The sequence below is a fragment of the Siniperca chuatsi genome, linkage group LG14, assembly GCF_020085105.1.
Source record: "Siniperca chuatsi isolate FFG_IHB_CAS linkage group LG14, ASM2008510v1, whole genome shotgun sequence".
Classification (NCBI taxonomy): Eukaryota; Metazoa; Chordata; class Actinopteri; order Centrarchiformes; family Sinipercidae; genus Siniperca; species Siniperca chuatsi.
The window spans coordinates 13,961,241-13,972,834 of record NC_058055.1 but is presented as its reverse complement, the minus strand read 5'-3'; the positions used below and the strand labels follow the sequence as shown (position 1 = coordinate 13,972,834).

The following is an 11,594-nucleotide window of genomic DNA, read 5'->3' as shown; positions in this document are numbered from 1 at the left end:
ACATTAGAAATAATTTTGGATTGTCCCTTTTATGGTGAGAATATGCACAACACATGAGCCACAGTTTTCACCTAATTGCAACAAGACAGCGATCATTCAAATTAATGTTTTATTCACAGGCAAACAAAATACTAAAACAAAAAGTCTTACAAATCTGAATGCAAAGCTCTCAGCTCTGGCAGGGTCATCAGGGTAGTCCATAGGTAACAGAGGAGTACTGTGGGATGAATTGGGGATCAAAGAGCTGGGAGACGAGTTGGTTGTCAGTCTTTGAAAGTGTGCAATTTCTACCTTTTGGCCAACTTGAAGATTCTTTTGGCACATACGGAAAAGAAGAGTATGTGAGAAATAAAGGGGGTTAAGCAGTTTTTACAGATAGCCAGGTTGAATATAGTGTAAATTTAGAGATGAGACGTTTTCCCAAACAGATGCCAGTAATCCATGTCAACAATTGTTTACTCTTAATAAATTAAGCATTTAAAATATTGCCAGCATGTAGTATAACTGAGTGGTCTTTTTGAGCTGACAATACATGGCCTCATTTCAGCATTGGTCTTGTGTTGATGTGTGTATGAGCACACCTTTCTATACATTATTCACAATATTTACACCAAGGTTTTTTTACCTTCTCTTTTCAGCAAAAGGTAACAACTGTTGGATTTTATTTATGCACACTTTTTCCAGGAATCCAACTTAATGATCCCATGGCTTCAACTGTGCTGAACACAACAAAAGATGAATGAAAAGTTGCCGTTGCCATGTCTGCCTCTACGACTTGGCTTCCAAAAGTGGCTTGATGTCTTTAATGCCATGTTCGGCTGCCACAGTGATGATGTGGTCCAGGGCATTCATGTGGCCCAACATCTTCACAACCTCTTTGATTTGGTCTCTGTTGGCAGATATGTGTTATATTAGAAGTAGTATGCACAAAACCCTCAGCATCACAACATAGCGCAAAAGGTACTGATCAAGGGAGTCATCTAACAACACTAGTTAGTAAATTGTAATGATGTAATTTGACAAAACGATCCTGACAATGCAATCTTCCATGTATACTTCTTAAAGCACCTTCCATAATATTCCAGCAGATGGAGCTATAACTGAATTCAAGTTCCCCAATTTAGACAAATAAACTGTACATGCATTTATATATGCAGAGCTTAGTAAAGCCTCTTACTTGGCAGTGCGCCGTTCCACATCAGATCCGCCCAAACTGCTGCGGTGCAATGAGCTGGCCAGGTGGGTGAGGTAGCGACAGAATGGCTCCAACTGAGGCAACGTCTGCTGGCCCTTAATCCCAGAGAACCACTGCACTGGCAAACACTCCACCACCTGAAAAAGGTACACGAAAGGACAGGGAAGAGTTAAACACTAGTTCTGTGTCAGCCTGTTTAGTGAGTCACAAATGGCCAGAGTTGACCAACTGAGCAGGTGTGTCTGTCAAGTTAAGGCTGCCAGCTATAAAAAGGCACACGGAAGTGGAGAGCAGCCAATCACAGTGACCTGGCCTGAGAGGCTTGTATTATAAAAAAAAAAAAAAAAAGCACCTCTCATCAAATTGTCAGAGCCAGGAGAAGAGCCAGTTTCCACAGCTCAGGTGGTCTTTATTTTTAGACACAGTAGGCACATCATGTACTATAAAATACATTTTTTAATTTTAAAACCTACAAATAGGTGAGTAAATGCAGTTCGGGCCTGTGAAAAGTGAAGTCTGATTTTCAGACAACCTGTGAACCTATTGGGAAGAGACTTGTCCACATTTCTTGCTCTCATTTCACATGGCTTGTAATATCTAAGCAAAAGAGACGTGTCAGGTTTTATGATGAGAATGGTATTTACTAGTATGTACATTTGCCATAAAGTTTTGTTCACAATGCTTGGATAACACACACCAACTGTAAAGTCAACCCATCTCTTTCTACATAGACCGAAATATTACAAATTGACTTAATTCATATGCCAAGATGTGGAGTTTATAAATTGACACTTGGGTGTATTGACTGTTCCAAAGTGTGTGGAAAGAGGCAACAGTAAAAGAGACAACACCTTTTCCTTTAATATCCATGAGATCTACGCTGGCACTATGAAGTTGTTTGTTTTATAGCATAAAAGAAGAAAGCAAGCTAATATTAGTTTTTCACTCAATTGACTAACACAAAATTACTTGTTAAAATTTAAAATAAGTTATCTGTTGACAAAAACTGATTAATCAACTTATCATTTCAAAACAAGTCTGTTTATCTGAATGAACATTCTAACTATATGAGCTCTGCTGTGTCTATTTACACATGAAGCATGAAACTACAAAACGACTGGTGTGTATCTCCTACCTTCTGGCACTTCTGAGCATTGTCCTCCCCAGTATCTGTGGTCTGCAGTGCAGAGAGGATATATCTATTCAGAGTGCTGTCCAAAGCCAAATCCCTCAGACAGGAACTGGATAAGATCCCTTCCCACTGCAGGATGTTGCCCAGCAGCTACGCACAGAGGAAACAACAGAGTTAGACTGTACTCATGTAGATCACAACTGCAACACAACAGCATATTAACGTCAATATCAAAGTAGTTCTGTTAGCTGCCACAGAAGTATGTTACCATCAGTGGTCAGTGTACAAACTATATCAAAGACACACACACAGTCATAGATGCTAAGCATCAGGCACAGCTAAGCAATATTGTAGAGAAGAGGCAATCAGCCTCACGTGAGGTAAATCCACCAGTTTTCTTGGTCTCTTTCTCTTTTTTTTTGCTATTGTGCAACTTACAAGTATAAACCTTACAAAATCATCTTCTTTCTATATGTGGTGTGGCCTGTAATTAGTGTCTGAATGGATTAATTAATCTTAAAAACAATGCTGTCTTTACTCCACTTTTGCACATACCTTCACACAGGACCAGAACTGCCTCTGGTAGAATAAGTAAGGACCGCTATTCTTGTTCTCCAACACACTGAATAAAAACAAAAACATACTTCACTATCAATAGTTATCAAGTTTCATCATACAGATCGAAGAAATACAAACTGGACTAGCGCCAATGTTAACAATTGTGTAACATACTTTTTGGGGTAGAGTGGAAGAAAGACATCTTCATCCAGAGTCCGCCTGGTCCTTAAGACTATAGTTTTCAAAAGCTCCTGAGAGGGGGGAAAAAAGGAAATCAAGGTGACAATATTTCTACCACAAGAGCCAAAGTAATCACTCATTTTGCAGATGAAGTACATTATGTTAATACAGGTAGTAAGAGAGTGGACAGTACCTGTGTGTATCGGTTGTCCCCATGCAGCACAGTGGGGTAACCTTTTATTAGTCTGTGAATGAAGGCCACCAGATTGGCTGTCTGACTGCTCGACAGCGGGTCCCACGCTTGCTCTGCCAACACTGACACAGACACACACACACGTAAATACATAAGACATTTTGTACTGGTCTGCATTGTTATGCCAAGCAAATCTTAGTATGCTTAGGTGCAGCTGTGCAGGTTTCTCTACCTGTCAGTTTGGAGAGGATGACCTTCTCCACAATAGCAGGCAGCAAGCTGATATCCCCATCTCCTCTCTGCAAAGTGCTGTGCTCTTCAAAGCCGTAAAACAACAGCGACTCAAACCAGAGCATGTACTCGAAATTTGCACACTGCGCCTGGACAGGGAAAAATAACAAATGGATTTCAGAATTGACCCCTCCGATTTCAAAAAGGAAAATGTTACACTAAACTACACATACATGCCTTACCTCAAGAGGGTTCCATGTAATCAGTTGCAGCCGGACTAAAGGGTTAAAGAGTTTGGGCAGACAGAGGCCTATATAAGCATCTCTGTAGCAGTCGGCATAGTCTCTCCTCCACACTTCAAAATGGGATTTGATGCAGTCAAGAGAATGAAAGTCCTCCACCGCATCCTCAAATACTTTCTTGCATTCCCTGATGATACGATCTGGATGGAACGAAAGGCTTTAGTTAGGCATGAGCTACAGAATGTCTGATGCAAGTTATCTGTGTTACATCACATTTACCAATTCTCCTCATAATGGTCGATACTATAATTTTTGCAGCACTTTAATGATGTACCTCTCTCCATGTTGAAGCTGGTGATGTCAGTAGAGGTTTCCTCATCATCAGATGATAAGCCTTCTTTATGCTCAGCCCTCTTTCCATTTTGCTCTCTCGCTTGTCGCCGCCGAGTTCTGCACCCACCCACAAGCACAAAGGCAGACAATTAAAACCAAGGACAGACTTTGTGTGATAAACTGTAACTGCACTAAAACGACTCCCTCAAAGTCAGAACTTAGGATCTCTTGCATGGCAAAACTATGCTTTACAAACCGAGCTACATTCAGGACTGTATTTCTGTGAAAGTCTAGAAGCATGTCACAAAAATTCAGCCCAAATACCCTGGAAGCATTTCTTTGAGTACAAGAGAGCTTCATACCGTCGCGCTTCTCTTTCTGCTATCCTCCTCTGACGACCATGCTCTTGGTATGCTATGCGGTCTCGACCAAATGAGTCTAGATTAGGAGCCATGACAGCTTTATCTGCAAGAGACAGGAGCCATGTTAGAACCAGTAATGAAAAACTGAGACAACCCATAATCTCATTCTTATTCTGGGCACTCAACATAAAGAGTACTCAAATTTAGAATAATCCAAAATGCTTAAAAATAAATTAGATGAGATAGTCAAGTGATAGGCATAAGGATTGTTTTAAACTTATGAAACAAGTTAAAATATTGATCTAAACCCCCTAGTATATAAAAAGGTACCATAAGCAACACCATCTTAGATAAAAATAATCATTCATTTTCTACTTACTTACCTGGCTGCAACTTAACTGTTACAGTGAAAGTGACAGATGACAAGTCACTAGTAGATACGTTTTTATCTTTACTTAGTGACTTATTACTTGAGCTGAGTTTCAACCACCCAGCTGACTGTGAGACTCGACCATTAAAGAGTAGCTGAAACAGCCCCTCCAATAAAACATTTCCCATGTACGTACATGCTCACTCACTCAAAATCATTGCCATTGAGAAGTACAGGGGATGGGAGCGGACTAAATTAACCTTAATCACACTCATGAGGGAAACATAACAGGGGCAGTGGGAAACAAGAATGTGAACAACACACACACACACACACACACACACACACACACACACACACACACACACACACACACACTCACTCACTCACTCACTCACTCACTCACGTACAGAGAACTAACGAGGCCGTTCAAATAAATCATAAAAACCTTCAAGATGGACTGACTTGAAAGGCTTGCAAACTCCGACGATTCATCTTTAATATCATCCTGTCTTCTCTGGACAAGTCGTGAAGCCCGTTGCCTTAGTAACTGGTGCATGGCAGCCTCCAGCTCCAGGACAGCAGGAACCTGAAAGATATGATGCCTTCTGTGACCTCTGACACAAACAAAAGTGGGGCTCCGAGTCACAGGGATGTCTTGCTGGAGGGACAAGAGGAGCATGATGGACAATACTGGAACCTAAATATCACTAGTGTCGGGTAAAAACTTGATATCTCTAAAATGTCAAATTTCCATGAAGGAAAGATTGAACACTATGGACTTATGTTCAGCTAATGGTTTAAGCTGAAAATTTACAAACCAAGTTAAAGGCAAAATGCCATGTGAATTTAATGCATTAAAATCACAAAATTGTAGTTAAATGTTTTTTACCCAACATTGATAATATACAGTTCCAGTCTTGATATTTATGCTAGAGTAAAAGGATTCCATACTAAGTCATACTGATAATGGTTGGTTAGTGTCCCGTTTCCATCATAGTGTTCTGTGCACAGAGAGTCACCAAACAGGGTTAAAACAGACATTAACGTTGATGAGGAAACACATGTTGGCAGCTGGCAGGCCAGTTCTCTCTTTGTTCCATGTAGTTGCTGCTCTGCTGCTGCAAGATCAAGACTGAATTATTCTCTTTAGACATGCGTTTAGTGAGCAGCTATAGGTGTGCAAAAATATAGCTTGTGTCAAGAGACATCATTTCATTACGTTTTACCAAACTGGACTCATCCTCAGACTAGACACTTGTGTACATACTTGGCTATGCCACTATTTTGGGTTCTCTTACAGCTCCAACTCATTTTACAACAACTTTGTTTACTTACTGTATGAGTAATGAGTAGTACAAAATAATTGTTTAAGTAGCTGAAAATGTTAAACAATCTGATTCATTATGAACTAAGACAATTTTCTTTATATACAAAAGCCATTTGCAAAAGCATGTTGCTGAGATAATAGATCAAAGTCATATTTCTGACTAAAATGAGAACAGTTGTGAAGAAAATGGGAAATACATGGAGTGTGCTCTAGGTGACTAATTTGCAGTCACATTGTCTTGTCAACACTGTTAACTAATGTTAATAATAGTCTAATCTAAAAAAATTAATGAAAAAAAAAAACCCCAAAAAAACAACTACTAAATAAAAACAATAAAAATAGGCTTTTTATGACTCAATTAATGTTTCACAATATGACATTTTTATTATTCTATCCCTTTAAAATCCACATTAAGTGGTCAGAGATCACACAGACACAAAACAGAAAATAGCTAATCAGACAGCAGATAAATTCTCCCTTACCTTTTCACTGAAACAGTCAAGCAAGTCTCCAACATACCCTCGCATCTCTTGCAAGAATTTATATTGATCTGCATTGTCATTGGATGAGCCCTCCAGCTGCTGTATGGTGCTCTCAGAGGCAGCTAGGTCTTCTTCGATCTGTTTGTAGCGCTTGGCATTTGCGTTGTGGCTGGCACACATTTGGCTGAGCCTATAGACACATGACATACAGGGAAAGACAGTAAGGATGACTTAGATTGGGCTGAGGATGAACAAAGCTAGTCTAATCTTAATCACTGATACACACTAAGCAGAAAGTGCACCCAATCAAATAAACACAGAGACATCATGAAAACTGATTAACAGGAGACAACGAGCTAAAATAATGCCCTCTTGGTCAAACAGGAGTTGTAATTAGGGGGACTGATGTAACCCCCCCCTCCCGACACCCACCTACATTGCCTCTCTGGCCTGATTGGCTAATGTTTAGCACCCTGCGGCGCTCATTGGATAATAGCTTTTTCAACTGAGAAACCAGTGTTTCATGTCATGGTGCCAGTCAACTTGGTGGAGAGGGCGGAGTCAAAAGTCTGGACCCAGGAAAAGATAGGCAGCAGCTGAGCTGAAGATTGATATTAGACGTTGCTGCAGTCTTCCACTGAACTTACCTATCATGCAGGCGTTTCTTGACCAGATCAATGGATACTGGCGTTAGATCACTAATAGGGACTCCGTAGTGAACAGAACCATTGTCTGCTTGGCCAGTTGGCTTGCCAGTCTGAGGGGCCACAGTGCTGTAGGTGAACGGCATGCTGTAGGACGAGCCATAGGGCTGGCTCTCATAGCTGTTCTGGTAGTAGACTGTGTTGTCCTCTGGCTGGTTGCTTTGGACCTAGTCATTAGAAATAAGGAAAACACATAATGCTTTTACTATTATGACTGATAGCCCTGCTGCTGTCTAGTACCAGTTCAATAGGGCTGCAACTTATGGTTATTTGCATTATCAATTAATCTATCGGTAATTTTTTGGATTACTCGTTTAGTCTATAAAATGGCAAGAAAATTGCTGAGAAAAGCAGCAAAACTTCACGTTTGAGAAGCTGGAACCAGCAAATGGTTGGCAATTATGCTTGATAAATGATTATTTAATCAATTATCAAAAGTGTTGGTGATTTTCTGTCAATCCATTAATCGTTTCAGAACAACAACTCATAATAATGATAATCTGTCACATTTAAATTAAATCCAAGCTTTTTATAAAATAATAGAAAAATAGCACCATAGGTTGAAATAATAAGAACATTCATAAGAAAATTGGAGAAAAACATACATCTTCCATTGTCAGGAGTCATACAGGAATGCAAAATATTTTGTAAAGCTTACCTGGGGTATGCTGATTCCTTTCCTAATCTGCTCCTGCTCCCAACGGCTCACCTCCTCATCCTGACCTGTATCCAGTGCCTCGTCATCACTACCCTCAATACCTGGGAAGGGGATGTTCATGTCTTAGAGACAACTGATTGAAAACAGCGTATATAACAACAAACTTGTCTGTGCACCATTTTCTCACGGTACCTATCTCCTCAGCTATCTTTTGCCTCTGGCTTTTGTTCTTGACTCCACTGAAGCGGATCCTCTTCTCATCCTCGTCTTCGTCATCGCTGGCATCTTGGTCTTCTCCTACCAAACCTTTCTTGGGAGTGTCTGTCTCTACCAGAGGAGTGTCACCCCCCAGCTCTCTAGCCAGTTGCCGGCGCTTTCTGGCAGCATGGATGAATGCTGCATCGGGGATCTCCCCTAGAGTAAGACAAAAACAGGTCTTGATCTAAGTACTTGTGTGTATAAATACCAAAAAGTATTTCAGGTTTGGAGGCATAGTGCTGTATGCAGTGAGATAAAAGCAATTCCAAGGGGGTTTCAATGACCAATTAGAGGACCGATTATTCAGAGAAGGGTACACAGTTAATACTGAAGTTAGTAGCAGAGTTCAATTTAAAAAATATTATGAAAACCAAACTCACTGATATTTCCTGTTATAGAACACTCTGGAAAAGTACAGAGCTATCACCAAGACTGCTTGTACCAGGGATGAAAGTCGAAACATAGAACAAGCACTTAAATTTGTGTGTGTATTATACCTGGTCTCAGGCTGCCGAGGGAGGAAAGCGTGTTGAACGTTGCTCCGGTGTTTTTGCTCTTGGAGACTTGACTATGTGCCAGGCCACCTTGACCCCTCGCCTCTTCCTCCTGCTCATCAGCACTGTCCACCTCCATTTCTTCTTCCCCCTGTTCACTACCTGCTGTGCTAGTAACTTCCTCTTTGATGGCAACCGCAGACTGAGGTGGAGCATCTAGGAAAATGGGATGCAGATAAAGAAGAGCCAAGAGGATAACAGATTTAATAAACTTCCACTACATTTACATTATATCCATGTAGCTGATACTACGAGGTGACCGACATCATGCTTCATGTTCGCAGGACAGTCTCTGAAAGCTCTAGCCCATTCTGATAACCCAATAGCATTGGTATATATGGAATCTTGCAGGTATTTCAAGTATGTCAAATTTCATTAACTTAATGCCAATGTAAAATAATCTCCTTTCCTCAGAGATCTACCCCCATCTTGTGGTACAACTACATATTTTACATTCAAGGTTCTTAATATTTGCTAAGATATGGTCTATCGTCACAGTTTAAGTGCATTTCAGCAAAACTAAAATGAAATGCCTCCATTCATTTTTATGCTGTCTCATATTTGGTGACAATCATTGCAGTTGCAAAGTCAGCTAAGTAGGTTTAAGGTATTCTCATATTGCAAATGTGACAGCAGAGATGACAGATAATGTAAGTTATCACATGGGCAGTGGGCTATCCCACCTGATTTGATATCCTGTTTGACACATCCAGACTTCTCCAAATCCTCCTTGTATTCCTTCTTCAGCTGTTTGACAATCTTCTTGCTGTGATTGGATTTCTTCACTCTGAACACCTCGGATCCTTCTGTTTACAAACAGGTCATACGAAAAAGTTAGTGGCGAGTCATATTAACCATGCACATCATCCAGGTTAAGTTGGTGGTCATAGGAATGATTCCCGGTCATGGAAAGTAGTTATATATACTAGCTATAATAGTTTATGCAATTATAAATAAGATTTCCGTATCTTACGCATAAACAAAATGGGTAGCATTATACTTAAACATGTCAGGACAACACGTTTTCTTCAGCTAACATTAACCGACTAGCTAACTTAGCATTTACAAAGTTACCTTCTTCATCGTCGAAACTCAGCAAACTGGCTTTAGTGGGCCCAGGCATCGCAACGTTAACGTTAGCTGTATCTTTGCCTTTCTTTTCTTTCTTGACAGCTCGTATACTGTTAACATTAGCTTGAAAGCCGTTGCTATGATAGTTATCCGTGCTGCTAGGTGCTCCGGTTACGCTGTTACTGGATGTCTCCATAAACGGGATTTCCTCCACGACAGGCCCAAGCGATGTGGGCGCGAGTGGCGGCTGCCGACTCTCTTCCTGTTCATCCTCGTCGGACTCATTCCTCCGTCGAAAGTTAGCTCGTTTCGCCCTTTTAAACATTATGTTTCTAACGTTATGCTAAATGCAGCAGTGCATACTCAAACGTAGGACATCTTTAAAACTGTGCTTGGAGCCGAAGGAAATTAACCCCACACTCCCTGTCAGCCATTTTCTGTCAGGTACTGCGTTTCTTCTTCGTCTCCAAAATGTGAAACCTGAGTACATGCGTCACCGGCACAGTACTGCCATCAACTGGTTAAAAGTAGTACAGATGCGCATCCGCCATGCATAAATAGATAAATGGAAAACACAAGCAGAAAGTGATGTAAAATGATCTACTGTATATCAAATAGAAGGCTATTGGGTTTATTAGGTGTTTTTACAGAGCCCCGTCATGGCGAGAATTTTATTTGAGGACTACTTTTGCATTCCCTCTCAATACTTTTCTTCTATATCTTCTGAGCCATATGTCTAAGATTGTGTGGAGATTCTCAGGTTAATGCATTAAGCATTGTTTATGGACACCTCAACTTATATGATGTTCATTGCAAAGAAGTTATGATATAGAACATTATCAAACTTCTGGGTAGGAGCCGTATGTATAAGGAACATCAATTATTGTGCCACACTTACAGCAACAGGCTTTCTACCAAAACGTGTTGCAGCATTAAAGGTTACTTTAATATGTTTTGTGCAAAGAAACAGAGGACCCTGTGCAAAAACTTGCGTTGGTCTACATTCCTGATGTATCTCTGCAAGTGGTTCAATGTTGTCTGCTCTTTCTGTGACAGAACCACAGACTCTGTTTGCAGCATTTCAGTCGCCCTCTGGTTGTTGCTTTTTTGACTCATACCAATACAGCACATTAGCTTTATGAGGTAGATTCAACTGCACATCTGTAATTCCGCCTCTGGAGACATCTCCTTTTCCTCAGTGAAACCCCTCTGGAGTACAGTACAGTACAGAGTACAGTAACTGTTCACGAATGAAACCGACAGCATGCTGCAGATTGCTGTACTGGTTTCTTCTGGAGAGACCTCTTGATCTTAGAATTCATTTAATTTTACTTTCACTAATTACATAACCATGCATGAGCAGTAGTACTATATCAGCATACTTAATGCCTAGTTCAAAGTAAAGTTCAATGAGCTGATATACTGTTGTGTTGCGCTGAGAGCAGCTGAGTAGAAATAGACACAGGGCTCAGAAGGAATGGAAGAAGAAAAGTATTGCGAGAGAACGCAAAACATATTGTGAGGGAATGCAAAAGTAGTCCTCAAAAAATGCTGGCCGTGACCTTTAGGGGGGCTCCGTATTTTTCCAAAGCTTACAATCATGTCTTCTATATGCTTATGTATATGATTTGGTATCTTGTTTTATTTTCAGTTTAAATAGAAATGCACTACATAACTTAAAAGAAACTACTTGTGACACTCATGAGAGCATTGGACAGTGCAGTTAACCATTATACAGTAT

At 40.4% G+C, this 11,594-nt stretch overlaps 1 protein-coding gene across 1 annotated transcript; it reads right to left on the bottom strand.

The window, feature by feature from the left end:
• Positions 1–95: 95 nt before the first annotated feature.
• paxbp1 (PAX3 and PAX7 binding protein 1) lies at positions 96–10,336 on the bottom strand. The gene is made up of 18 exons (XM_044221864.1): positions 9,857–10,336; positions 9,466–9,588; positions 8,726–8,938; positions 8,163–8,384; positions 7,971–8,071; positions 7,256–7,479; positions 6,609–6,798; positions 5,262–5,385; positions 4,427–4,529; positions 4,066–4,181; positions 3,732–3,931; positions 3,491–3,638; positions 3,259–3,380; positions 3,060–3,136; positions 2,883–2,949; positions 2,331–2,477; positions 1,178–1,332; positions 96–889 (listed from the first exon to the last, which is right to left on the bottom strand). Exons 1-18 carry the CDS (start codon positions 10,176–10,178, stop codon positions 769–771), a joined length of 2,775 nt encoding a protein of 924 aa, XP_044077799.1. The 5' UTR covers positions 10,179–10,336; the 3' UTR covers positions 96–768.
• Positions 10,337–11,594: the final 1,258 nt, after the last annotated feature.

Bases quoted from the DNA above. Each gene is read 5' to 3' on its own strand.
- paxbp1 (XM_044221864.1), bottom strand. From the start codon at position 10,178: ATGTTTAAAAGGGCGAAACGAGCTAACTTTCGACGGAGGAATGAGTCC. The intron at 9,589-9,856 runs GTAACTTTGTAA...GTTTGTAAACAG, and splicing joins GAGTTTCGACGATGAAGAAG to AAGGATCCGAGGTGTTCAGA. The intron at 4,182-4,426 runs GTATGAAGCTCT...GGGTGGGTGCAG, and splicing joins GCAGAAAGAGAAGCGCGACG to AACTCGGCGGCGACAAGCGA.